The sequence below is a fragment of the Corvus kubaryi genome, unplaced genomic scaffold (genome assembly GCF_017639235.1).
Source record: "Corvus kubaryi isolate FWS band 111438036 unplaced genomic scaffold, C.kubaryi_AGA036_p1.0 37232, whole genome shotgun sequence".
Classification (NCBI taxonomy): Eukaryota; Metazoa; Chordata; class Aves; order Passeriformes; family Corvidae; genus Corvus; species Corvus kubaryi.
Window position 1 is genome coordinate 1,210,292 of NW_024581066.1, and position 26,987 is coordinate 1,237,278.

The following is a 26,987-nucleotide window of genomic DNA, read 5'->3' on the forward strand; positions in this document are numbered from 1 at the left end:
CACAATATTCCATGAGAGGTGGATGTGGGGATAGCCACTCACAGCAGCATCCTCTAAGCTATCTCCTGAGCACTGGAAATGTGGTCTGCTTTCCTGACTGCATGCCATCTCACCCAGCTGAGACTAGGCCCACTATACAGCTTCCAGTGTACACACAGCACAAATAAAAGACTGCAGTACTCCTCTGAAGCATTTTTTTCACTCACTGAAGGAGTGTGCAACCAAATTTTACTGTCACCTGGAACTTCATAGGGCTAAAAGTGTTAATAATTCTGCCCTGGTTCAACCTGCCGGGGTTCCAATGAGCTTCCCCATATAGGACACAGTTCCTGAGATTCTGCAACCACTAGCTTTTAAAATCAAATTCTTCAAATGTTTTTGTTTGTTCTAATCATAAAACTAAGAAGTCAATGCAAGCATTGTGGCATTGTGTCCTGTTTCTGTCTCTACATTTGGGAGCCTGTAGCATCCCCCCTGGATGGGTGTATTGGAAATAACTGTGACTTCCCATGTCAGGTGTCCTTAGCTGTGTCCAGCTGGTAAGTGTTCTTGAACTTAGGGCAGACTTGGTGGGTATAATGTGAAATCTCACAAAAAGCTTGAGAAGCCAAGCAGGTTAATCTGTTTTATGTAGTTATGTAGTTTATGGAGACATTCAAAGTATGAGGAAGGATAGGAACCCCTGACTTGCTGATCTTCAGGTGAATGTAGGTGGTACCAAATGACCTCTGAAAATCCTAATGCTTGTAAGATCATGGGTAATTCAGGCTTCCTGGTACCTCAGGAGGTCTCTGGTGCAACTGTCTGCTTAAAGCCGTCAGCTATGAGGTCAGAGCAGGTTAATGAGGGCTTTGTCAGGGTCACCTTCCACCTAAGCTGGGACCATGCTCATGTTTTCAGGAACCAGACAAACATTACCATAAGGCTGTGTGAGTGTTCAGTAGGTGTGTTTGGGGTTTTTCCACTTTCAATTGCACAAAGACATTTTTTCAATCTAAAGTGAATTTTCTTTTTTTTTTTCCTCAGTGAAACATTTGAATTTTTCATTAAAAAAACCTTTAATTTCTCTTGTATTAAAGCATCCGGATCACTTGTAAAGATCACAAAGGAAAGACAAGTTTAGATTTCCTGAAGAGTGTTGGAGGAGGAGCTGGTGGTGAGAGGAGCTGGATAGTTCAAGGGTTTAACTTCTTCCAGTGCCTGGGAGGACAGGAATGTGGCTCACTGAACATCGCCCCAACTGCCAAGCAGAGAAGTTTTTATCTGAGTATTTAAATGTGTAATGCAAAATAAAGTAATTCTGGCATTGACACCCCTCAGTGAACTGCACAGTGGACACCTGGCCCACAGGCTTAGATGGATGCCAGGTTGTAAAGCAAAATACTGTCAACAAGAGCAATCTGTAAATTTGGGATTAGACTATTTCTGTAGAAAGTGATGGTTTGTATACTTTCAGGTAGGAGAAACGATTTGAAAAAACAAGAATTGGTTTTCTAACCAGTAGCTTTATCAGTGGTTTTAGCATTCACACGCATTTTTGGGGAGATTTGGTTTAATGCTAACTCTGGGGTTTTTTTCTGCAGATGAAATTTTTAGGTAAATTTTCAGATGTTTTTCAGCCTATGATAGATGCTTTTTGTTCTAAGCACTTTTTGATGAAAATACTCTTTTATATCTGGGCAGTGAGAAAAGGAGTGAAACAAACCTCTTATTGTGGGTAGCAGGAATTTGCAGCTGCCTCAGTTAACTGAGGGCACTGCAAGTGTTGTCCTGTGAATTAAAAGATCTTTTGCTAATAAATTTCATCTTCTTAACAAGTCTACAGGGCTTCTGAATCCTTTATGGACAGGAATGGGAAAGCATGAAAAAAAATCCTGAATTACTTAATGTGTGTAACAGAAGCACATGAGTTAAAGCACATGGTTATGAACATTTAGAAATAAAACCACTCTTGTTTTGTTTCCTCTAAAGAAGCTTAACTTATATTACGCCTTATTTCAAAATGAGAGGAGCTATACATGCCCTTAATCCAGCTGCTTCAGTGGAAACATACTTTGATGTCTTTGCAGTTTTCTAGTCATCATTCTTCAGTGCTGCTTTGCTCAGGTATGTGCCAGGTGACATCCCAGCAGCAGGCTCATGAGGGATGTGACACAAATGGCAGTGTAGTTTTAGTTTCTGAATCTGGTTCAGATCTTCTAATATATAGCCCACGATGATATAAGACACCAGTTAATACTGAAGAGGGAAAGTCCTATTTTCTCATTCCTGCTTGAGTTTTGTAACAATTGAGGTTTATATACAATTAAGTTGGCATCTCTTTGTCTAGTGCAAAGACAAATGGATGTAACCACCCAGGAGTAAATTTCTGGCCATTTTGCATAATCTCTCCTGTGCTGTTTGCTTATACTTTGTATCCTGTATAAAAAGCTGGTGGGGCATGGCTTTTTGGCATATGTACAGCAACTGTGTACCAAGTCTTCAGAAAATTATCTCAAGCTGCTGAGTCTAAGGGAAAAGGGAGCCAGAGAAATTGAATGCAAAGCAGATCTGGTATCTGAAGGGCTGGGTTTACTGTGCACATTAGACCTCCCTACATCGTTCAATTTTTCACTCTAAATAATTTGTAACATACAAGTTAACTTTAGGTGCTCTCCAGTCAGCACTGTGTGGCATCACCACAATTCTGAAGGCTGCTGTGCTTCACACAGTGACCTGAGATCATGGGCCTTTCTTCACTTATGTTTTCCTGCAGAGAAACTTAGCTGTGGTAAAAAGAGCTGCCCAAGACATTACACAGTCTTTTGAAACTAGATACAGGAAAGGGGAAGGTTTGGGGGAAAACAACCATGGGAATAACTAGCCATAAATGTATGTGACTCAGCCTCCAGCCCTACAGTAAATGCCCCCCAGCACTATCTGCTGGGCCAGGTTAGGCCACAAAACACCCTAATCTCATAAAAGAAAAATTGGAACTAGTTCACTGAAATGTCACAGCCAGTGTGAAATGCATCACACCAGACACATCTCTCAATAATTCACTTAGAAGGGGTCATCTACCAGATGTACTTGCCTACGTGTCTCATTTACCACACTTTTTAGTCTAAAAATGGTGAAAGCTGGCAGAAATTAGCGATCATTGGGAAAGTGCATTAACATTGAAAAGCTGCTCACAAAAAAGTAGCACTGGAATGAAGTCTTAATTTAGTCCCGTTTGTTTCACTGTATTTCAAAACATCTAGTTACATAACAGCATCCCATTCTTTCTGGGGGTGCTCCTCTCTTCCCAGGGACAGGCTTCTGGGGCTCCTTTGGAGGTATATTATTGGAGGGGATGTTCTCCCTATCATAAAATTTGGAGTTTGTGGGGGTTCATACTTAGGAATAGTTTGCCCCCGGACCTTTTTTTTCCTGGGTATAGGTTGCCGGTGCACCCGTGCAGTTAACAGCAGAGTTGTCTGTGGTGAGATATTTTTGTTAGCAAAAACTTGGCACAGAACGTGTAGATAGCCCCAGCTCATAGTTGCACTCATTTCTACGCTGCTGGTCAGTGGCTTATTGCAGCTGGCATGTGACAGAGGTTAGTGAAGGAACAGGACTCTGGAGTTAACCACAGATGTTTGCACTCTCACTTATCTGGGATACAGAGCCCAACCCTGGGGCCTCTCCCTGCTGGGCACTGCTCGCTTGCCCTGAGGCTACAGCACCCAGTAGCTGAGAAAGGCAGCCTAGGGGAAGAGCCTCTGTGCTTGCTGTGCCGATGGTTGGGTGGCGCTGGGAGGGGATAGCATTATTTGTGGTGAAAAGATAAACTTTACTTATTTGCGGTGAAAAGATAACCTCTTATGTGGACATACACCAATCTCTAATGAGCCGAGGTGATTTTGGATTGTAGTTAAGGCCGTAGGTCTCTGACTGGCTAAGGCACTGTTTTAATGCTTGTGGTGTGCTGCTAATTCTATCTCTGAAAGCATCCTGTGAAGTACACCCTAGTTAAATCTGACTTTCTTGTGGCATAAAACACTGGAAATTACAAGTGCAAGTCTGCAAATTTTACAGGACATTTTAAAAAGAAGGTGCGGGCAACAAAGACAAGTGATTTTGAAGACAGAATGATCTGAGGATACAAGCAAGGCTGTGCTTGCAGAGCAGGACCTTTTATTAGACCACTTCCCATGACTAGAAGAAGGAGGCAAAACTTAAAACACTTTATTTTTCTTTGGGTCTGAAACTGATGTATTTTACACAGGTTAAATATAAGTTCTCCAGGTATATTGACTCTGGGCAATAATTTTGATAATTTAAGATATATTTGGTACTTGTGGTGCAAAAGAGTATAAGCAAGGATGCAGTGTTAAGTTCACTAGTCCTGTGGGACAAAGGTAGAAGATGGTGGTTGTTATAATTAAAACACTGTTGTGATTCAGAGGCCATCTGACAGCCATGCATGATCATTTACCAGCAAACCCCATGCCAACAATGCTTACAAAAATTGAACTAAACGGAAGGTTTGCATTTACGTCAGATCCCAGCCAGGGCAGTGGATAGGGGAGAGGAAATTCACTGGTAAATGGAAAAGGAACTAAGCAAAATTGGCAGGGAAAGAAATGTTATTTTCCAGCCCACAATAGAATATGACAAACAATGGATGTAACTTAGAGTTATTTATAACAAAGGTCCTTTTGGGGCAGTGACCTTCTCGCCTAACTTCTGTAGACAATGGAGGTTCACCCCTCCAGGGGGAGAGGGCAAGCAGAGAATAGTTTAGAGTTAATGCTTCATTCCTCTCCTCTCTAGGCTATGGGAACTTGAGCCCCAGCACTGTGGTTGGTCGAATCTTCTGCATTGTGTTTGCACTTTTTGGGATCCCCTTGAATCTTGTACTCCTGAACGAAATTGGGCAGCTGATGCTGCTTGGGGTTCAGCACTGTGCTTGTCGCCTAGAGGAAGTGTTTCACTGGCAGGTAAGCGGTGTGGACAGGTATGTCTCAAGGAAATAAAAGACTGAGGACATTGGTATTTGAGATCCTATGACTAATAAGGACAGCCTGGCTGACTATTTGACCAAAAAGGCAGTAATGCTCAGGAATAACTGGAAGCAAATAAATTTAGTTTATGACAGCCCTATGAGGTGTCAGATAAGGTTGTTTATTAATTGAGGGAAATTATGTGATGAATGACTTCCCCTAGAGCAACAGAAGTGATAAAGCATGTGAGCTATGCACAGTCCTAGACTATCTGGTCTGTTTATCATCAGTTATAGTTAGAATTGCATGTGTAAGTTACATGGGAACATTTGTGGAATAGGCTTTAAACTGGCATGAATTTAAGACTTACAAACGTGATGCCCAATTTGTGTTAACTGGGTGTCAGTGTTTAACCTTGGCTGGCATCTAAGCACCATGTAGCTACTCACCCCTTCCCAGTGGGATGGGGAAGAGAATCAGAAGAGTAAAGAATTCATGGGTTGAGGTAAAGGCAGTTTAATAAGTAAAGCAAAAGCTGTGCATGCAAGCGAAACAAAACAAGGAATTTGTTCACTACTTTCTGTCAGCAGGCAGGTGTTCAGCCATTCCCAGGGAAGTAGGGCTCCATCATGCATGATACTTACTTGGGAAGACAAACGCCATCACTGTGAACATACCTCTTCCCCCAGCTCTATATGCTGAGCATGATGCCATATGGCATGGAATACCCCTTTGGTCACTTGGGCCCAGCTGTCCTGGCTGTGTCCCCTGCCAAATTCCTGTGTACCCCCAGCCTACTCACTGGTGGGGTAGGGTGAGAAGCAGAAAAGGCCTTGACACTGTGCAGGCACTGCTCAGCAACAATAAAACACCTCTGTATTATCAACACCGTTTTCAACACAAATTTAAAGCACAACCCCCTACTAACCACTCTGAAGAAAATAACCATCCCAACTAAAGCCAACACACACGTCTGGGACAGACACACCATTTATTATAGTGGAATTCAATGAATGTTTGTATGTTTTTGTGGAGTCCCTCATCATCTTCAACTGGTAACCAAGCTGGACTTTTCCTTGCTATGTGTCTTATGACAATCTTTTTTTTCCCCCTCCTGTTTTACTAGAATAAAACTTCCTTCCTGATGAAGACCTGTGCACTGGTAACTGGCTTGTTACTGTTCCTCCTGCTACCTCCCTTGTTATTCTCTGACAAAGAAGGCTGGTCTTATGAAGAAAGCTTCTACTATTCCTTCATTACCCTCAGCACTATAGGATTTGGAGACTATGTGATAGGTGAGTAGTTCACATTTCATTGCTTTCACCTCCTGAACAGCATAGCCAAATCCATGACATACAAAGCTCCCCACGTGGCAGTTTGGCACCAGTAGCAATCCGCAGATATGATGATCAGTATGTTGTGGTGGGCATTTGACAGGTTGGGGAAGACATGATTTCTGCCATAGCAATGCTACCTGTGGAAGAACAAAGACATTGTTTCCCAGTCAGTGAGTGGCGTTGAAGTGGCCTGTCCCTTGAATGACCACACCACCAGGCAGGAGTGCTATGGTTTAATCACTGTAGTTGCTGAGGGCACACTTATCACACTCCAGTGCATCAGCAGCCATTAGTTTTAAGCAGATGCCACTGCATCATTATTAACAGACAGGGACTGTTTCTTCTGTCAAAACCCTAGATAACTGCTTTCTAAAAGGCAGCCTAAGTCACTTAGGTGTAGACTGTCAGGCAGCAGGCACTACCTAGTTTTGGATGCCAAAACTCTTTGCCAGAGGAAATGGGATTGGATCCCCACCCATTGCATTTGCTGAAACACAGGACACACCTTTTTGATAAAGACTTTCTTGTTAAAAACAAATTGATTATGGAAACGCATGCACCCTTGAATTCCTGAGAGACAGAAAGACTGAAACATCCTATTATGGATTTGCTATTTTCTTCATAGCACTTGCTATCAACTTGCTAGTCAATGTAGTGGCAGTTACTTCAGGACTTGTCTGTAACACATCAAAGTTATGATTAGAGCTTGTGTAGGCATATGGAAATAAGCTGGCATAAAGTTAGCTTGGAGTAGCCAGATGGAACTTAACAAAAGCTGGGGCAGCTCAGCATTTTCCTATACTGGTTTTACATATGTTGCTGATCTCTGTGTTACAGCAGCTGTACTTCTCTCAGTTTCTGGTAATGCATTTGGCATTCCTTCCTCTTCCAGGTGTGCCTTCACCTGTGTAGTACCTTTGTAACTGGAATACTGCCATAGATACGCTAGGTTTGGTATGGCAGTAATTGAATATGTCAGCTATGGTATGTAGAGGCTAAACAATTTTGCCTTACAATCCTGTGTGTGGCTTATGTCTCAAAACTAAGGTTCAAGTGACCATCACACTGTTTTCCCCACTAGTATGATACGGAGCTGGGAGGAATAACCGACCTGCTGGAAAGCAGCTCTGCAGAAAAGGACCTGGCAGTCCTGATGGGCACCAAGCTGTCCACGATCCTACAGAGTGCCTTTGTGGCCAAGAAGGCCAGTGATAATTTCGATCTGTCTTCCAAGGTTTGGTTGTTCTTGGAGGATTTAGGACTACTCAGGCCTCTTTTCTCCCACTCTGAGACTCTCTCACATACTTATATCTGGTTTAACAAGATGCATACACTGATACGTAAAACCTGCTTACCTCTCTGCCTGCAGGGACCCCTGTTACATGCTAATACAAAGTTGTGGTGCTAAGTAGAGAAATTAAACTGTGTGCTTGAATGTGAATAATTTCACTTTGACATCGATGTAATTTGGGATTTAGTTTTCTTTCTTATGGTAATATTTGCAATTCCTAAGGAGTACTAGGCAGATGCTGACATGTTGTGAAACATACTTACAACACCTGTTCACATGCTAAGTAGATGGCATACTTGTGTTTTATATAGAAATCGCTAGTATTAAGTGATATTTCAACTGTCTTTGCTTTATGTGTAATGTCTTCTTTGAGGCACTCTTGATCCAATGTAGAAATGTTTTGGGTGATTCTGTTGTAGGGATGAACCCAGATCGCACCTATCCAGGCTGGTACAAGAATGTAATCTCTCTGTGGATCCTCTTTGGGATGGCCTGGCTAGCACTGGTTATCAAATTTTGCATCAACCTTCTAGAGAGCTCCAGTGACTTCTGTCAATGCAGCAAGAAGAACAAGGAGATGGCAGAAGACTTAATGGATGGTAACAAAAATAGTATGACTGGACTTCACAGTGCGGAAACCTGCAGTGACAAAGACACAAAAACAAAAGGACCGGTTGAATCTCACTCCTACACAGCTCCTACAGAAGCCCTCTAGGGAAGAAAAATACCCTTGTTGTCTTGTGGGTTTTAGTGCACCAGAGACAAACCATTTAGAAATATGTAAGTGGAGCTGCCCTGACCTGTGAATGGGGTGAAAGTTTGCTTATTGAGCTTGAAATGCTTCTGTTCTGAATTGAGTAATGACAACAGAACATTTCGTTTGCAGCACCACCAAGAATTACCAACAGGACTCTAAGCCAAAAGTAGATTTATGGGAATATTATCTGCCCTCCCACCTCAATCTATGAGGTAAACTTTGACATCCATGAGCAACACTAGCTGTTGTCTTTTTCTTTGCATGCAAGGTTCTTGCAGCCTCTAGTTGTACATATGGCACTTTGCAGATGCCACAGCCAGAAAAGCCAGTGGCATTTAATGTGAGAAATAAACAGCATGTTGCCAAAAGAAATGAAAAGCACTGTTTAAAGCTATCTGGCAGTCATGGCAAATGTGCCACATCGCCTATGTACTTGTGCTTGTGAAAGGTGGTAACAAACTTTTGCTCTCTGATCATTTGTACAGGGATGGCAATGAGGCAGAGGTGCCTGGTCGAAACAGACCATTCCATTTTTTTAAAGTAATTTCTATGTCAGAAGTCTGCTAATAGAAAGAGACTAAGTACTTCAGCAGTAAGTGGTATTCAGAAGTAAGTAAGCGTTCCTTACGTCAGAACGTCTGTGGCTTCATCCTTTGTAAAGTATTTTGTAGACCAAATGTCATCAGCTAAATGTGACAGTTCGTTTAGCTAGATTTGTATTTTGCCACATCTTGGAAGTCAGAAAAGGAGGACTAGAGGCAATTTTAAGTGTCAGTGGTTCCACCATTTTCCTATGGCCAGTATTAACAAGGGCTACTCTAATCTAGAAACAGACTGAATATTCTTCAACTTCTATGATCAAGAGATGCTATTTTGATGAACTTCTCATGTCATAAATGATTAGGGTACCTGTTCTACCTAACATCTTATATATAATCACAACTGTCTTTGATCTGCGGAATGCCCGACATGCTTATTTGGCCTTTGTGTCAGTCATGAAAAATAACTTGGTTGGGTTTTTTTAATTCCATTAAATTCTCAAAAATCTTTTGATACATTATGTCACTTATAAAGGTGAAACAGAGTCACTCCTGGTGCCATTTGTCTTTCATTATCTATTCTTCTCATTTTCTTATTCCTGTTGTGCTACTTGCATCCTAAGCATTAACTTTGAAAATTTGACCATGGCAGCAAACCATAATGAAGTATTTGGCTGAGCCTTCAGCTTTTGCAATGAACCAAGATTCCATGTGGTTGGTAGAGAAAAGACTGAAAACAGAGTCTCTTGGAATTATGGGACTGAGGTATTAGAAATATCCATAGCTATATTCACAGAAATGGAGTGAGTGAAAAGTTTGCAGTCTTCATGAACACAAGTTCTGAAACGTATAATGTGAAAGAAGTGTTTCCAGAATAGGCCAGTCTGAGTGTTGATATCTGGTGGAACTGATTACAGGAAAAGTGCAGGAAAGGGATAAGCTGAATGAAATTTAGTTTGTTGACCTTCTTCTGATTGCACAGTAGTAAATGTTCTCTCAAATACTGTTTGAATGGGCAGCAGAGATCAGGTAGGGAGACAGTGGACCTCTTGGATCATACTGATGCAAAATAAATACATTTCAAATTTTTGAAAATTGGGTGATTTCTTTAACAGCCTTTAGCATAAACTTTTCTGTTCCTTCTATGTTTCATCTTGCTTATTTTCACTGATGGATACACCATGTAGGTTTTACTGGCCTACATGAAGAACAAAGTGTGTTTCTTTCAACATGAGTAAATTACAGTTCCACTTCATAAAATGTGATGCCCTTTAATGCATATCCTTTGCACCCTTTTTCATGTGCAAAACTTAGTAAGTATTAAATGTATTGTAAAATCTGGATGCCCAGGAGTTAACAGGAGTTACTACTATCAAAGCACGGGAATGACTATACTAAATCTATTTCAGCTTTTACTAGAAATGTCACAGACTCTGGGAATTTCTACTAACTCTACTCTTTGATGAGAAGGCTTATGAAAGAGTTGAGAAGAGTTTCCTCTTTTGACTTTGAATGTCTACTGTATTAATCTCATTTAATTCATATTTCCATGTATCTTTAGACTGTGGACGGGGTCTTCAAAAGTACTTCAGAAGTTTAGGCACCCTGGTCCCACGGAACAGCAAACAGAGTTGCGTGCCTTTGGGCAGCTACTACACATTTCTGAGAGATAAAAGGGAGAGGAACTCAAAGAATAGTCTTGGGAAAAAAGGATAAAAACCTTTTGCAGATCTCAATGCTTCCACTGTATGTGAGGGTTCAGCCACAGACTTAGGCATGTGGCTGGGTCTCAAGATGCCTCATACCTGCCCTAGGCATCCTTTCTGAGTCCCTTCCTTCTGCAGCCCTGCTGCCCAGCATCTCACCACCAGCAGAGTCCTGCCACCCACAGTCTGATATGCCATGTTTTATGGGAGACACGTCGGAACTGCTGGCAAGCCACACATACCTCCAGAGCTGCTAGTGCTTGCTTGGATCTTGGATCACCAAAAATTTTAGGAATAAATGAGTCAAATACTATTTCTGCCTGGGCTCTCTGACAATGAATTAGCATGTTGTCTCTCATGAATATCCTTTTATTGACAATTCCTCTCAGCTAGCTTTTGATGTGGACAATAGATAAGGTTAGATCTGAGTCCTCACAAAGTGCTGTGCCTCTGGTCTTTCTGTTCTTTATAAAGATGTGTTGTGGTTAAATGATATGAATGAATTTGTTCCCAGGGGGATGAGAAGAAAGTGGAATTTTGCAGCATCACAAAAACAGCATCATCAATGTGTCTACTATACCAAAATATAAAAAGGTTATCTTCTCAAGGGGAAAAATAAAGAAAACAAAAGCATTCTGTCACAGCTGACTTGCAGTCTTCTGTAGTCTGCACTGGAAAATTACAGATGCTCCTTGGGGTTTTTTTGGTGTTTTTTTTTTTGTTTTTTTTTTTTGTTTTTTTTTTGTTTTTTTTTTAATATCTTTCTGTTCGGATAAGTATGCAGTTTTCATTAGCAATTTCAAATTAGACTTCCACTGCTGCTATTTATTCTTCACAAGTGAATTTTTCCTTATTATCTTGTTTTCTTCCTTGGGAAGAGCAGAGGTTGGAAACAGGTTTGGTTAGTAGTGGTAGTCATAAATATTTATGTAACATCAATCTCCAGAGGCTTTTTCACAATCACATAGAGCATAATGTGCTTCTGACCTTTATACAGTTTCCCAGGAAATCAATCCCTTGAAGCAAGAGAATAGAGAGGGGCCTTTCTCCCCTACATCAAGGACAAGTTCTGGCTTCAGCCTCAGTGTTTCTTATGGCTCCTTTCGCTGGGCCAAAAGAGATGTTTACCCCTTGGGGAGAGATGTGTCCAGAAGTCCGTAACAGGATGTTACAGCAACGTAGTACAGAGTGCTCAGAACTGCACAGCTTTTGTCTAGTAGACTACAATATTTTGAGGTCCCTAGACTAGAACAAGGAGGCTCTTTTCCCATGATGGTCTATGGCTTCAAAAAAACTCCAGGATGTCATTTTACTTGCAGTGCATGGCTGATGAAATCTCATCTTACAACTTATATCTCAGCTCAGTTTAGAACTGAAATTTGTTAGCCTAGAGGAGATTCAGGGGGTTGTCATCAATGTGTCTAAATATCTGCAGGGAAGGTGTGAAGAGGATGGAGTTAGGTGCTTTTTCAGTGGTGCCCTGTGACAGGGAAATGGGCACAAACTGAACACCAGGAAACACTTCTTCATGAGGATGACCTGGCACATATTCCCTAGAGAGGTGGTAGAGTCTCCATCCTTAGAGATCTTCAAAAGACATCTCTAGGTGACCCTACTTGAGCAGGGGCATTTGACCAGATGATGTCCAGAGATCACATTGTCTCCATTAACATCGAGGTTGCAGTGTCAGCAGGTGTGGTAGACCTTCCTACAATTTGTAGATGCTAATTATTTTTTATCTCACAGTCAGAGATGCACTTTATAAGGGTGGTACAGAGCAAGTACAATTATTTGGGGAGAAGGAGGGTGTCTTGTCCATATGTTAGATGCCATTGTGCCATTCTAAAAATGTGCAATAATGTTCAGCTTTTCAGGTTGGTATAGCCTCCTGTCAATGTTATCTACCTGCCTACAAGTACCAGAAGAAGGATTTGATGCTTCATCTCTGACACATGTCAGGTAAGGCAAACCTCATTTTGGTTTACCCTTTCTAAAGCAGAGGCTTTGGTACAGATGGCTACTTACCAGTTGAATTAGGACAAAATTTTAATGTATTTAGGTCTTATAATATGAGCCTGTCATCCATGTAAATAAATATTCTGGCTGATGGAAAAGGTGGATGCAATAAAAAAATGATCTGTTTCAGTACTGCTGTGCCATGGCCTAGGGAACTGTGTGCTTGATAGTGTGTCCCCTTCCAGTACTCCTGGCTGGGGATGAGGTAGCATCAGGGCAGATAATTTTTGTGATTGCCCCTGAGCACCTTTTTGGTCTTAGAATGTTTCTTCTTTTTTTTGTCTCTCTTTTTAATATCTCAAATAAGTATGTGGAAATTTACAGTTGAACTAGAATTGGGTCTGAACATCTGGGTGGCTGTCATGCTGCATGGTCCTGGGCCAAGATTCAGAGGTTTCTCAGAAAGATGGGTGATTACAATGGGACAGTATCTGTGCCCTGAAAAGTATTCATTTCTCAGGAGTGAGATTTAACTGGATGTTTAGGGTGTGGGGGTTTTTTTCAGAGATAAACTGATAAACATTTAAGCTAGTACTAAAGAGGTAGAGAGGATCTCTGGTACCTCTTAAGTCAATGTGTGTTGCAGTAAGAGCCATTGAAAAGCTGTCATGGAGACAGTAGCAGTGTGGATTATCGTACTCTTAAACTGTTTGTGTTAATATAAATGAAGATGTGGTCTTCAAAACTTTTATTTCCTTTCAAATTTTGAGCTAAGGTACCTTTATTTTTAAGGGAAGCTGTACAAGAAAACATTCCCAGTAGAAAATTGATAGATCTATAGTGCTTGTGTCTAGGTGCTGGAGCTACCTCTTGGGGTAGAAGCAATGCAGTGTAAGTTAGAGAGGCTTTGAAAATGTTTTAATTTTATGGTAATATGTAACCTGTATCTTTGCTGGTACTGAGTTAAAATCACTGGACCATAAGATTTAGTTCTTGAGTAATACAAGTTTCCAAAATCTCTAAATTAAAACAAGAGCATGCTTACCAAAGAAAGCTATAACAGATAAAAACAGAAAGAGAAGGAAAATAACAGAAAAGAAAACTTTGAGGAGAGAAGGCTGTGGAGTTTATTACTCATTCCTAAGGAACCTGGTTATCAAATTTGATTAGGTTCTTTTTTTTTTTTTTGGTAGTGCCTTTAAAAGCTATGTCTTAAATTAATGAATCCAACTGTTTTTAGTTAGTGATTATGGACATGCTGCAGACATTCATATATCTGAGTGAATAGGAAGGCCCAATGCATAAATTAAGGGATGTACAAACCAGCCACCAGAGGCAAAAGTAAAGAAGATACAGGTGTGGAAACTGAACACAGTAAGGATAGGATCGAAAAGGAAGGATTAACTGAGGCAAGGAGAAGTCCAGCGAGGCAGCATTTGCCCAGCTGACTATGGTAAATGAGAAATGGGTCATTGAGGGAACTTTCAATATAATTAAAAATTAGACATAACCTAATTTGAATAACCACTGATCTAAAAGTCATGAGTGTACCACAGCTGCTGTTACTTGATATGTAATTCTATTACAGGTTGGAGTTGCAAAGCTGTTTTTAAAATATTTCAGTTTACCCACTACTCTTTTGGATCTGCTGACTTAGAGTAGTACTGTGGTACTAATGATCCTCTACACCTCAAACTGATAAACAGGGTGCCTTCCAAATATAGGTTTAAAAAAAAAATTGATTAAGCTTTGGTTAGAACATAAAAATGCAATTTTTACAAAGTATAGTACAGAAAAATATATTCCTAGAAGGCAAGTGGGGTGGGTGACTGCCTGATGTACTTTAAGTATCATAATGAGTGCTTGGCTGCTTGGTTTATATGGTTTTTTGCCGTCAACAAAGCACAATGAGGAGTTTGATTAGTTTGGGGCTTCAAAATAAGGCAGAATTTCTCCTTAGCAATCAGTGGATGTAAGACAAAACTTTAATGCAACACAACCCATTTGGGTGCACCCAAAATAAAGCCATATCTCAGATATTACTTAATAAGGAGACTGAAGTGTTGACACTGTTTGGATGAGAGGACTTTTAAGTCTTACAGCACTTTTAAGTCCAGGGATTCCAAAAATCATACTTTTCTATGTCTGCCCTTTGAATTTTGAACTGTTACTGCAGTGCACAACACTGCATGTCTGTGTTTGTGTGAAAGAGAGAAAGAAAAGGTGCTGCTAGTGTTCCAAATTATATTATGGTCATGTTAATTCCTACAGCACGTTCCCCATATGGCTCCCATTGCTTTCCCAGCAAATAAAACAATATTTCATGATTTTTTCTTCATAAACCATTTCTTTTTCGTTGTTTCTTCTGGTCTTGCTTCTGTCTAATCAGTGTTCTTAATCTTGAATCACAGAATATTCTGAGTTAGAAGGGACCCACAAGGACCATCCAGTCCAGCTCTAAAGTAAATAGCTCATACTGGGACTGAACCTGCAACCTTGGGATTATTAGCACCATGCTCTAACCAACTTTAATCCTGCATTAGTTTCCTCAAAACTCCTGAGCCAAACTCAGCTCTGATCTTCTTGTATTTCCCCTGTGTGCTCAAACCCTTCTCCTGTGCCAGGAAGAATTACACATAGCAGAGTCTTCTCTACTGTGCTGGGACCAGGACTGTATGTAGTGCAAAGAGAAGGGGCAGGAGCAGAGGGTTTGCAGGAACTACTTTTCCTGCTCTATTCTCTTAATGGTGTTAACTATAGGATCCCATCTCTGAGGAGGGCTGAGAAGTCCCCAGTATCTGCTCCAGTTCTGATCTCCTGGTCTTTACCACAAGGGGAGTAAGGGGTCCAGACAGTCTCAGGTGGTTGGTTTGCTTTCAGGTTGGTTGTAATGTACTGGAAAGCTGAAGCTTTTGTTGTCAGCTGCAGGCTGCAGCCATGCTCCAAGCTCATTTGGCATGTGGAGAATTTGAAGGAATGGCAACACTTCAGATCTTCAGGAAAAGCCTGAAGGAAGGTGGTGATGGCTTCACACAAGTTTGTCTTCCTTTTGAGAGAATGCTAGCTGTAGTTATCTAGGAAGTGCCAGGCAGCAATGAGTGACCCTGGGAACTGAGCCAGAAATAGTTCTCCCCATGGATCTCTCTTGAGATCCAGCAGCTCTGAATGTTATTGCTATTTGTTCCATGATAGTGTTGCCTTTTGAGTTCAGAACAAAATGTTTCAGCTGAGCAATGAGTTGAAGGCACAAGGATTGAATCTGAGGATATCTTTTGATGTGACATAAAATTATTGATGACAGCTAGTAGCCACAAGAGAGTGTACTGCATAATGCTCTTGTTATCACTCTGGACTAAAACTTTTGAAGTTTAGAACCTGTCCCAGAATTTCTTCATGATTTCACAAATAAAGACATTTACCACTCTATCTGCATCACCCTTATATAACCTCTAATTCTCAGGACAATGGTACAATATTCCCTGCTATGCATGTAGTAGCTAACAGAGGAATTCACTGAATCCAGAAAACGATTAAAGGAGCTAACCAAGAAATCTAAAAAGCTAACTAGGGAAAAAAAAAAAAAAGCCAAACAGGTGAACCCCACTTTTAATCATAGTGAAGTGCCTTTGTCTGGACTAGGTCCAAATGTTAAGTGTAAAGCCAGTGCTCTGTCTTGAAAAAAATTGAAATAAAGTGCTTGGGACTGGTATCTGGGAAGGAGGGATCCATTTTCAAGTCGTTATTCTGACTTAGGTAGGGCAGGCCAGCAGTTTGACATGATTGCCATCTACTTAAGGTTCATGGGCAGGCCATCTCAGCCACTCTTGAAGCTGTTTCACTGCTCATAAATTATTAACTTGGCTGTGAGGTAGAGAACTATTAGCTACCCTCTCCCTTGCTTCATGAATCACTACGTGTGTAAATCTTTATGTGGATTTAGTCCTTAGGGAATTACTACAATAGGAAGCAAAAGAATAGTCCAGTGCTTGGATAGCAGTAGCCAGTGGTGTGAAGAATTGCCATCACAAGGTGTCGGCGCGTTAGCTCTCATGAGTCTGAATGCTTGTTAGTTCTCAGGCACTATAAGAACATCTTGGTGTTAGATGGACTTGTCCCATAGTGGAGCCCTTAGCCCTAAGAATGGTAAACGTGTTCCTCATATAATGTGTGGCAGTACTTAGAAACATTTCTGTACCAAGGAGTTGTCCATGTGAGCTTGAAAAACAAGCAGAAGTGAAAACAGCAAAGGATAAATACAGAAGTAGCTGACTGGCATTTCCACATAGAATTCAGCCACAATTTCTTTGGCAGAGACAAACATCTACCTGCCACTTCTCTGTTTGTAGAAACCCAACAGAGACACCTTAAAACAGCCAGCAGCTAAATGGTTAGGGAAGTCATTTAGGTTAAAGCAATGTGTGTTCGTATTTCTGTGTGATTAAAATCAAAGGATTTGAGTCTATGTGATAGTAAAGGCCCCAGGCTAAATGGAAGTTGGTCTTTCTCAGTCTCCTTTGCTAAATATTTGTTGCAGAATTAGAGAGCCAGTGGTTCTATCTATAGCTCACTTTTGAAGGTGTGGGGGTTGTGAAAACCTGTCGTTTAGGATCCATTCCTGTGAATGTTAAATAGTTGCACCGAGTGGGACAAGTCTACTGGCAGAGACTGAAAAAGATTCAACTCAAGGTACATAGCAGCTACATTTCAGGTGGGACAGAGCCTTGAAATCCTGGCCCCAAATCCCAAGTGCTCACCTGCTGAGTAGCTAGTAGCAATTTTGAGGTCACTAGCTGCTAAATAGAGCATGGAGGCACCTACAAAGTGATTGCCACTGGAGAGCCCTGAGGATGCCAGCTACAATGCAGAACTGCAGAACATAGTTCGTGCTGCTAAGCTCAGTGAAGTTACATCAGACCTGAATGATCTGTTTTAAAGGATGTAGCTGTACATACATCTGGAACAACTGTGCAATGCCATTACACAAATAAATGACGTGCAGAAATAAAGTCCAGCTGTCGGTGGCTGAGCACGTTTCTCACCTATAATCTTCCTTACCATTTGCTTTGCAATAAAAGGGAGCTGTCAGAGACTGCCAATGGGAGCTGTGTCTCCCAGCCTTGCCCTCCCTTATCATATTTCTGAGCAAAGCCAGCTGATTAAGCAGTGTCTGCTGTGACTGACCTTGTATCTGAGGTCAGTCAGAGACCTGCAGAGCAACCTGTTGATTCACTCTAACAAACACAGGCAGTAACTTTCAAGTTTGCAGCCCTTGATGCCCTCACTCAGATGGGCATGGGAGGGTTACTTTAGGGCTTGGTTTAGATGTCTGTTAACTTGCTGTACAGTTCAGCAAGTTGCTTTGGCTCAGGGCAATTTTAGCCTGAGAAATGAGGGATGATGAAATTCTGCCTGCACACAGACACACACGGGTGCACCATATGGTAGGAGCAGGATTTGGAATGCAGTAGGGTATGTCTGTGAAGAACAGTGAAGTAGAATGGGGGAACATAAGATCGTGTTGTAAGAACATGTGTTTCTGGAGTAATTCAAAGCTTATCAGCACAAGGAAGTATTTGCCAGTGTAACTTCAATTGGTATCGCTATACCAGGAAACCCTCCTAGCAAGTATAAAGCTTGTATTACTTTCCACAAGGAAATAAAGGCTTATCTTGTTGGAATAACTGTTGTATTCTGGCCCAACACAGGCTGGCAGTCTTGGAAGGAGAAGTAAGACTTCTCTTTATCCTTTCACTTCTCTGTAAGTCAACTTCAGTCACGAAATGGAATTAATGTTTCTTATTCTATAGCTCCCAGGAATACCGAGAGAAGTCACTACTTAAGCTCTGTACAATACTTTCCAAAAGAAGATCTCTGATGCACTCTACTGATGCAGAGGTGTACTGTTAGCATGCTGGGAGCACTCACACAACCTCTTAGACTGCCTCTTGTCTCTAGCTGGTGACAGCAGTTGAGGAAAATTAGATGTGGTCCGCTTGGCTGCCAGTTACTCGGAGATAATCTAGTTCCCAACTATTGAATTTCTACAGGGGAAAAAAGTTTAATCACAGCTGAACCCTAATCAGGCTCATCACACTAAGCTCTAGCTAGTGCATATGGCTGTAGGCATGTGGTCCTGTGTGACAAGCCAGAGGCAACTTTGGTAAAATCTTTTGGTGTCAAGAAACCCAGGGAATCACTGTCACTGCACAGATACCAGAGAACAGTTCCAATCTTTCTTCTACTTCTGCTGTTCTTTGAAGTGCCTAGTTTGCCTGAAAAGGGCACTGTAATGTAGCAGGCTGATTTGTTAAAGATCAGTCAAATAATTAATCTCAGCCAGTATTAGACATCTATACACAAATTAACCAAAGGACTTCATGATTTGTCTGACCTACTTTTAGAATAAGATGGATTTCATCTAATAGCATGTATGTCATTCAGGTTTAGATGTGCCCTGCAACATCTAAATGTGCACATTAAGATGTCAGATGAATCACATCCTAGAGGTCTGTACCCACCCTGCATCTAGGCCTCTCAGTAGTCTTCTGTGTGGATGGTAATAAAGCAATCACTTTTGCTTTTACTTTAGGTCAGTTTCACATTTTGGTATTCAGGCACTTGGCAGCTGTGTAATGTTTGGTTTGCAAACACTCCCAGGGAAGGGCTCAATCCAAGCCAATTATTTTCTTTACAAAGAGATAAAAACTCAAACATTTTTCTTTACTCTCACATTTTGTGAAACATTTTTTTGTTTTTACACCCCAAAAAGGCCCAGGCTCAGTTCGTATACCCTTCATATGTTTAAAGATCTCCTCTTTCCACACTTTAGCCAGGATTATTATGTGGCTCTGTGCTCGATTTCGATGGATGTAGAAGTATTTTTCAAACTCTTCTTTAGCAGACCAGACATTTTTGAAGCTGGAAAAGGCATGGACACAACTAGCCTGTGCATCACCCACACATGGACTAAGGCTGACCTATTGCTACCTAAGCTGGTACGTCTGAGTGATGCACAGCAGCTCTCTGGAGAAGCTGGCTTTGGTTTAAAAGCAGCAGATTTCCTAGGAATGGTGCAACCTCCCAGGTGCTGTGCTGCACTGGGACCCTCACACTTTGGCTGCTCTGCTGCTGGGCTTGGTATCTCTGTGCCTGTGCTTTGCTGGATGATGTAGACACGCCAGCAGCCACCATGTTGCACTGCTGTCGCCGCTGCTTTGTTGCCGTGCAGTGGAGAGTGCTGTTCTTAGGAGCCTCCAAAGAGGAATCACAGGGAGTGTTTAAAGCCAGCACTGTCTCTGTTTATAAAAGCCAGGTCTCACTTCAGCCTCATTGAGAAGTTCTCCATTAAACTGCTGATCCAGTCTTCATGCTTCCTCCCACTCATGAAAGTCTAGAGATCAAGATAATCTACTTCCAAGATAATGGAAGAATACTAAATATATGCCAGATACTTGATGGGAGAAATGAGTATATTGTGATTAAAGGAAGTGAATCATATCTTCAAACAATGTAAATTTGTACAAACTTACTTCAGCCAAGAATGTATGCCCACGGTCATATTTTCAACTGGAATTGAAAGTTAACTAACAAATGGGAGAGATTTCGGTAGCAGGTCAGTCAGGCTTGTCCAGTCTTTCTCATGCTGGAGGCCAGGTAGGAGTTCTGGGCTTCTTCCACTTAAGCCCCAAATCTCACAGTGGTGTCTTACACATTCCTGGTGCAGGAGGGACCCCTTTGATTTCCCCTTCTACTTCTTCTGCGCACACAGCAGCTGCTACATCCACTGAAGCAAGAGAGACTCCCTGTGATGCAAAGCAGGCACTGAATCTGGACAAGACCACTTACCTGTTTGAAGTAGTTTGGTCAGTCTATGCTGTTGTTCAAGAAGTGTTTCATCTGGAATGTTCACATTCTCATTTGCACAGTTAACCCAAATATAGAGGTGCTTGTAAGGCAGCCCAAGAGCTGCTGCCAGCTCATTGATAGGTCCATCTGTACCCTGAGCATTTTCTCTTTTTTAATCAAATGGTTTTAAATTAAGTATTTATCTGACCATATAATTCAATACCCTGCTGTTCAGAAGCTGGACAAACCTGTCTTTTATTTGGTTTCTCCAGTCTTTCTGAGGGCAGAAATACAAGACAGAGAATATCTGTTTTTTTCTTTCTTAGTTTTCTGTGTTCCATATAGAGACTGTTGAAAGGCTTATACTACTCCGTATCTTTTGAGCATAGACTTCTGCATAGAATAATAAAGAATGAGTAGACTAAGGCCTGCTGGATGACTCCCAATGGATAGGAAAACAGCAATGCTAGCACTATCAGAGATGAAGAAAGCAGGTGAGAAGGAATCAGTTCAAAGATAACATCATTAGACACCAAAAGCAAATAATGTCATCTGCACAGACTAAGTTGTTTTGGGTTTTTGTTTGGTTCTGTTGTTTGGGGGTTTTTTGTAATAGATGCATTAGATGGTTTAGTCTCTTCTATTTTTTTCTAGCTAAAATGTTTTCAATCTTTAGAGATCATTTTCTTCATCATGTTGGAGAATACAGAAATCAACATGTTTGGTTTGTTTGATGCTGATGTCCCACTAAACAGCAGACCTCTGGCATTACGGAAAGTGCCAATTTAATTGGCAAGATCTAATTTTCCATTTTCTGGATCTGCGAAATGTGATTTTAGATATAAATGAGAGTCAGACCCAAGGGGATTATCCAGATTTATTAATTTAAATTATCATCAGTGTCTGAGTGGATATTCCTGTGTCAGTTTCTAAGTGATTTTGAAGGTGTATAGATTGGGAAGCAGACAGATGTAGGAACTGGTTAGTGGGTGAAACACGAGCATAGCTCAGAAGTCATGGTTGCCTAAATGGGAGAGCACAAATGGAGGTAGCTGCTGGATGCAGGGATGCCAATTAAGCCACTATGGGCAATGGTGGGTTTAGATCCATCCCCCTTCTCTTGATCAGTCCACCAAAATACAGAGCTGTCCCTGGGGCCTGAGATAGGTCCCTATCCCTCTCCTGAGGTTTCAGCTATGGAATTGCTGAGAGCTCCCTCACCTGACATAGAGCTGTTTTGGGGGGAAAGGCCTTTCCCTCAGCTCTGCCCAGGCATTTCAGAGCCATACAGCAGCTGGGTCCTGAAGGCTGTTCAAGGATGTTTTGTGTAATGAGAAACTGGTAATGAGATCTGCAGAGCAGCTACTCAGACGTGAGGCAAAGTAACACCAGTGGCAAAGTGCACTGAGGTTGGTGAGGCAGTGATGAAATCTAGCTCACCCTGTCTTCTTGCAGAGTTTACAAGTGCTATGAAGTGAAGATGCATGGCAATATTTCCCAGCTTTAAATTATGTAGGTTGTCCAGGCTGTAAAATGCTTTGGTTTCCTTTGAATGGTTTCTATAGACAGCTACAAACATGTCTCTCTTTTCCCCCTGCTCCATTTACTGATGCCACTCTCAGGCCTGCTGTTATCCCACTGCTTATTGGAACAGGTCTCAATGGCTCTGAAAAAAGGACAAAACACCCTGTTTATTGGAGCAGGCATCACAGAAGACATTTTCCATTACCTTCAGTATCACTGTCTTTTCCCTCTCTTTATACATAGCCGTGCAGCATAAAGGTTACCTGATCCAGGCTTTTCCCCACCTCTGGTGGGAATTTCTTGATACTCCGGGAAGAGGGGGTGCTTATAAGAGTCAAGAGATGCACAAGCTGTCTTGCTGTTGGGGAAGTCATATGTACTAGGTGTGAATCACTTGAGGTGATTTGTGAATGCTGGCTATGCCTGCCCTTCCATTATCACAGAGCTGCCTGCAAGCACTGGCCTGTGTGGTATTTTGTATTGTACTGTTGTTCATGAACGCTGGGTTATCATGGATTACTTTATTATTCCATGTCACTCATGCAGGCAAGCCAAGTATCCATTTGGATCCTATTTTCTGTTATAAAATCATGCATGCCTACATGTAAATCTACACTAAAAAAGCTGCATTCATACGGTAAATCTCAGCTTTCTTTTTGCCTGCTTTACTTGAGGCAGAACATCTTGTGTTAATCTCAGCAATGCGTTGTAGAAAGATGAGTGCAAACCAGTGAACTGTGTGGTTGGCTGGTAGTTTAGAGGTCTGGATTCTGTTCTCTGTTTACATTTTGACCTGGTGCTTGACCCTGGGATCTCTCTTTGTTCATCTTGTCTATTCAGATTGATGGGTTTCACTCAAGTCTGTGCTGGACATAAGTACTCAAGTCAAGGGAATCAGGGTTTCAGGGTAAATCTGTATTGCAGTTTTAAGCTGTGTTCCTGCCTGTGCATTTGCCTAAACCCACTACTGTGTCTGCACAAAAATCTTGCTTATGTGGCTTGGATTAAGTGATAAAGCTCAAGCTATTCCCAGCTGCTAATCAGTGAATTCCTGAGAGTGGCTTTTGTTATGTATTCTTGGCTTGACAAGAACTGTTGGCTAAAATTACTTGTCTCCCAAGGCACCCATCCTGTGCCCGGGGCCACAGGAGCTGCTGGTTCATGCAAGCAAGAGCCAAGTAAGCACAGCAGGCACCAACATCATTTGTGAGATACACACATACATTTCTCTACAAGCAGGACAGTTTTTGTCATCCAGTTATGGGCCAGTGTACCTCACTCATGGAGCAAAGTGAAGCGTCCTGGTGTGAGTGACTGCAGGAATTACTGAGCTGTCCCCCTTTCTCCTGCCCTCCCACTCACAGGTGTAGTAGAGGTGCTGTACCAGGTCAGGAGTCCTGCAAAGTCCTTCCAAAATGCTCCCTTCAGACTGGAACCCACCCCACAGTGAGCCTTTCCCTCATTTTTAGCCTATGTGTGCTAACTAATATAAATTACTTCAGCCTTTAGCAAAGAAATGTACTGGTTTGATATAAAGATTGTTTATCTCTCAAACTTTGGAATAGCTGAGTGTTGCAAAAGTTAAGTGTTTCACATCCTGTCTAATCCATGACTGATTCTGGTTTGAGTCTCTTTTCTTGGCAAGGTAGTGCAGGAGTTGTTCTTCCATGAATTTCTTAACAGTTTAATAATATTTTAAGAGAATATGATTCATTGCTCTCATTACTAGGGAGTTTTTGTCAATAGTCAATAACTATTGCTGGAAAACATCAAGTGTTTCATGTCTGAAAACTAACATTTTTGCTGCCCCCATTTTCTCAGCTAGTATATGAAGATACTCACTTTGCCTGTGCCAAAACTGTGATTTTTGATGACAATTTTGCTGATGAGTTGAGATGTAGGAAGATCCACCTGAACACCCTTATTTGTCCACAAATGTTACTGTTTCCTGACACTGTTAAATAAGGGCCCCAAAACTCCAAGATACAGATCTGATCAGTGATGTGTTCTATCCATGAGACAAACATCTGTTATTCACCTGAGTAAATGAATCACTCTTTTTAAAGTCATTTGCCCACTGGATTATAATTTAACCTTTATCTGGGAGTGTGAACCAGGAACCTGAACGATGACAGGATGGTTAAGGAAAGTAAATGGTGTTTCCTCATTCCTTCCAAGTGGTTGTGCAGAAAATTGGTATTGTAGCTTTTGTTTAGCTTGTGTACTCATAAGCCCTTCTCCCTTTCTTGCTCTGAACTACAGTTTGTGTGGTACTACCAACAACATTAAAAAACGAGATCATCCAAAAGGACTGCTTCTCCAGAAAAGGGTGGACAGCCAAAATCCTTTACCTCGGAGTTAACTGGTTCCTAAATGGTGCATTCTTAGGGCATGGCAAGTTGCAAGAAAGAAACCTGCCTAAAGACACCTCTCAACCTGTCCATCAGGTGCCCTTCATTTTGTGGGTGCTTGGAAGAACTAATGGTTCAAAACAACATTCAGAAAATCAGATCATGTTATTTGTAACTTGACATCAGTGAGGTTAGACCTGGGTTCCTATTTCTTGTCTTTTTCCAGGTCACGGGGACTTTCATGGCTGTGAAAAGCCTCAGGTCAGTTCTCTGAATTGTTTTTCATTACATTTATGTGCAGTCTGAGACTTTTGTTAAACTAATTTTCAAGATGCTGAGAATGGATTTTATTTTTTTATCATCTGTGCTGCAAGTACACATTGTTTCCTGGGAGCCTGGCAGGCTGTAAGTGACCCAAAGGCTGCAAAGTCAGTATTACAGATAGGAGTAAGACTCAGAAATCCTGTCTCTATGACAGTTCTTCCAGTCTTAAGCTATTTCTTACTCAGCAATGCTTTTTGCTAACATATGTTATCCAGATTTCTTTGAAGACAAATATCGTGACAATTTTTTTAAAAAAGCGTTAGCCCACTCCCATGCCGTGAAAACACTTTTCATTCTGCTCTGTAGGCCAGATCAATTCTAATACCCAAACAAGTTGTTCATGGGACTAAAAACCCTCATAACCTCAAATTAGACCCAACTGATGAGATTTTTAGTTACGATTATATTAGTGAATGCTAAATTACAATCAGATGATGTTACAAGTGCCTGGCAGAGGGAGGTGAGATTCACCCGGTGCAGACACATCTGAACGAGATACTAAGTGCTTGTGATAGTTAATGGAGAGAAAAAAGATACGGCTAGGACATGATTAATTTCATTCCCAAGTTGTTGATGAAAAGACAGCAGATAAATCTGACTATAAAAGTACCTATTTCCATTAATTATAAAATGAACTTAGTATGACTACCTCAGATAGAGACTCACGTGACAAATGTCCAAAGTTGATGAGATCCCTCAGAAAATGAGATCCTTCAAATACAAATGTGAATACAAATGTGAAGGTCACCCTGCAAAGTGAACTCTGTAGTGTCAGAGTCAGGAAAGAAATCATTACTCTGGAGATGTTACCACCTCCAAGGCCCATAGTCAGAAGCTCCACTGCCTACGGGAAACTGGCACTTAAAATGCCGATAACAAGATTTGCAAGATACCTGCTAGAAAAGTGATCTATTGTATAGGCTGAAGGGTCTTTGGTTATCTACCAAGTTGGTTAATTGAACAAGAACAAAGGTCAGCAGAGTAAGGCCGTGCAGGAACCTTGCAAGAAAAAAGTCCTTTAGTCAGACTAGGGCATGTTTATGAGACTGATACACCCAGCCTGTAAATGCCTCCAAGCCAGAGATGCAGGCAGGAAAGCCATGTGAGCACTTGCATGTGTGAGGATGTGGTGTTCCCCAAAGTAGTGACAGTTTTTCCTCCCTGCCCACACTATGAATTAGTCATATTCCAAGGGCACTGGGGCAGCCTGAATGGGATTATATATTCCCATTGGTTGTTGCACTCCACACTGCCATTTCCCTCTCTCCATCCCCTCTGCATCCCAGCTTTCAATCTCTGCTCCATACAGTGATTTGTGTGTTCCAAAAAGACTAAAAGTAAGCTCCTGGACTTTCTGCTCGGAGAGCAGGAAGTCCCCATTTGTAGTCACCATAGCCCTGGAAGCAGCAATGGCTGTAGCATTTGTGAGTCTGGAGAGGTGCTGGTGCAGCTGGCTCCTGCTGAGCTCTTTCATGCCACAACTCCATCGCCTGCATCCAAGCCAGTATCTACCTGCACCCGTGTTAGCATGAATGAAGTTAATTCAGGCCCTGCTGCATGAATATCAGTGACTACAGCTCAGGTGTGCACTCCACCTGGGAACTTCACCAGTCCAGTTGCTGATGAGCTGCCTCCTGGCCCTACTCCACAAACACTGTTATGACTTTGACTGCTGAATGAGCTGTGTTGAGAGGAACATTTGACACCGACAGGACTTCATACTCAACCTGTTTGTGGTGTCCTGCTGAGTGCTTTAATGCCTTGGCATGAGGACTGGGATGTTTACCTTGGAGTGTTACACGTTTATCCTTTTTTCCTGTATGCTCTATTAAGTGCCTCTTCGAGTGTACCCTGTCCTACACTTCTGCCCCAGCCCTGCCACACCAGGCAGAGGGGTAGGTGTGAGATCTGGCTGTTTGCTGTAGTGGTTCAGTAACCTCAATATTATTGACCGATGTCTTCATTATCAGTGTGAGCTGAGATCCTCTGGTGTTCCAGAGAAATCTAGCTACCACAGCAGGCCTTTCATATACCCACCTTGGGACAAGAGTACTCAACAGGCCAGAAAGGGTCTAAGCCATTAGTCCCCAGATGCCAGACTTGTGACCCATACTGTGAAAGCAATCTCTGTTAGGAGGTTTGTCACATTGAGGAGTGTCTGCTGCAGCTCTCCTAATGGAGAGAGGCTGGCATGGTGCTGAGCACAGGACATGACTTGTGAGCCAGCCCAAGCCGCAGACCATGCCCTGGGGTCCCAATCAGCAGCTTTGGATGACATTTTGGGACACCAGCACAACACTTGTTATCCTGGAGTTCTGACCCATCACTCTGATTTCAGCTCATTTCTATAATTAAGAAAAAAAGGAAATCAGCAGATCAAAACCCATGCG

The 26,987-nt window shown here is 41.7% G+C and overlaps 1 protein-coding gene across 2 annotated transcripts in view; it reads left to right on the forward strand.

Moving 5' to 3' along the window:
• Positions 1–9,986, forward strand: part of KCNK17 (potassium two pore domain channel subfamily K member 17) — a 30,722-nt gene extending 20,736 nt beyond the window's left edge. For both annotated transcript variants that reach the window (XM_042022931.1, XM_042022930.1), the window contains exons 3-5: positions 4,798–4,964; positions 6,094–6,262; positions 8,015–9,986. In XM_042022931.1, coding sequence (XP_041878865.1) covers positions 4,798–4,964; positions 6,094–6,262; positions 8,015–8,310 — 632 coding nt within the window. In that variant the 3' untranslated portion in view covers positions 8,311–9,986. The remainder of the gene's footprint in view (positions 1–4,797; positions 4,965–6,093; positions 6,263–8,014) is intronic.
• The last annotated feature ends 17,001 nt before the right edge of the window (positions 9,987–26,987 follow it).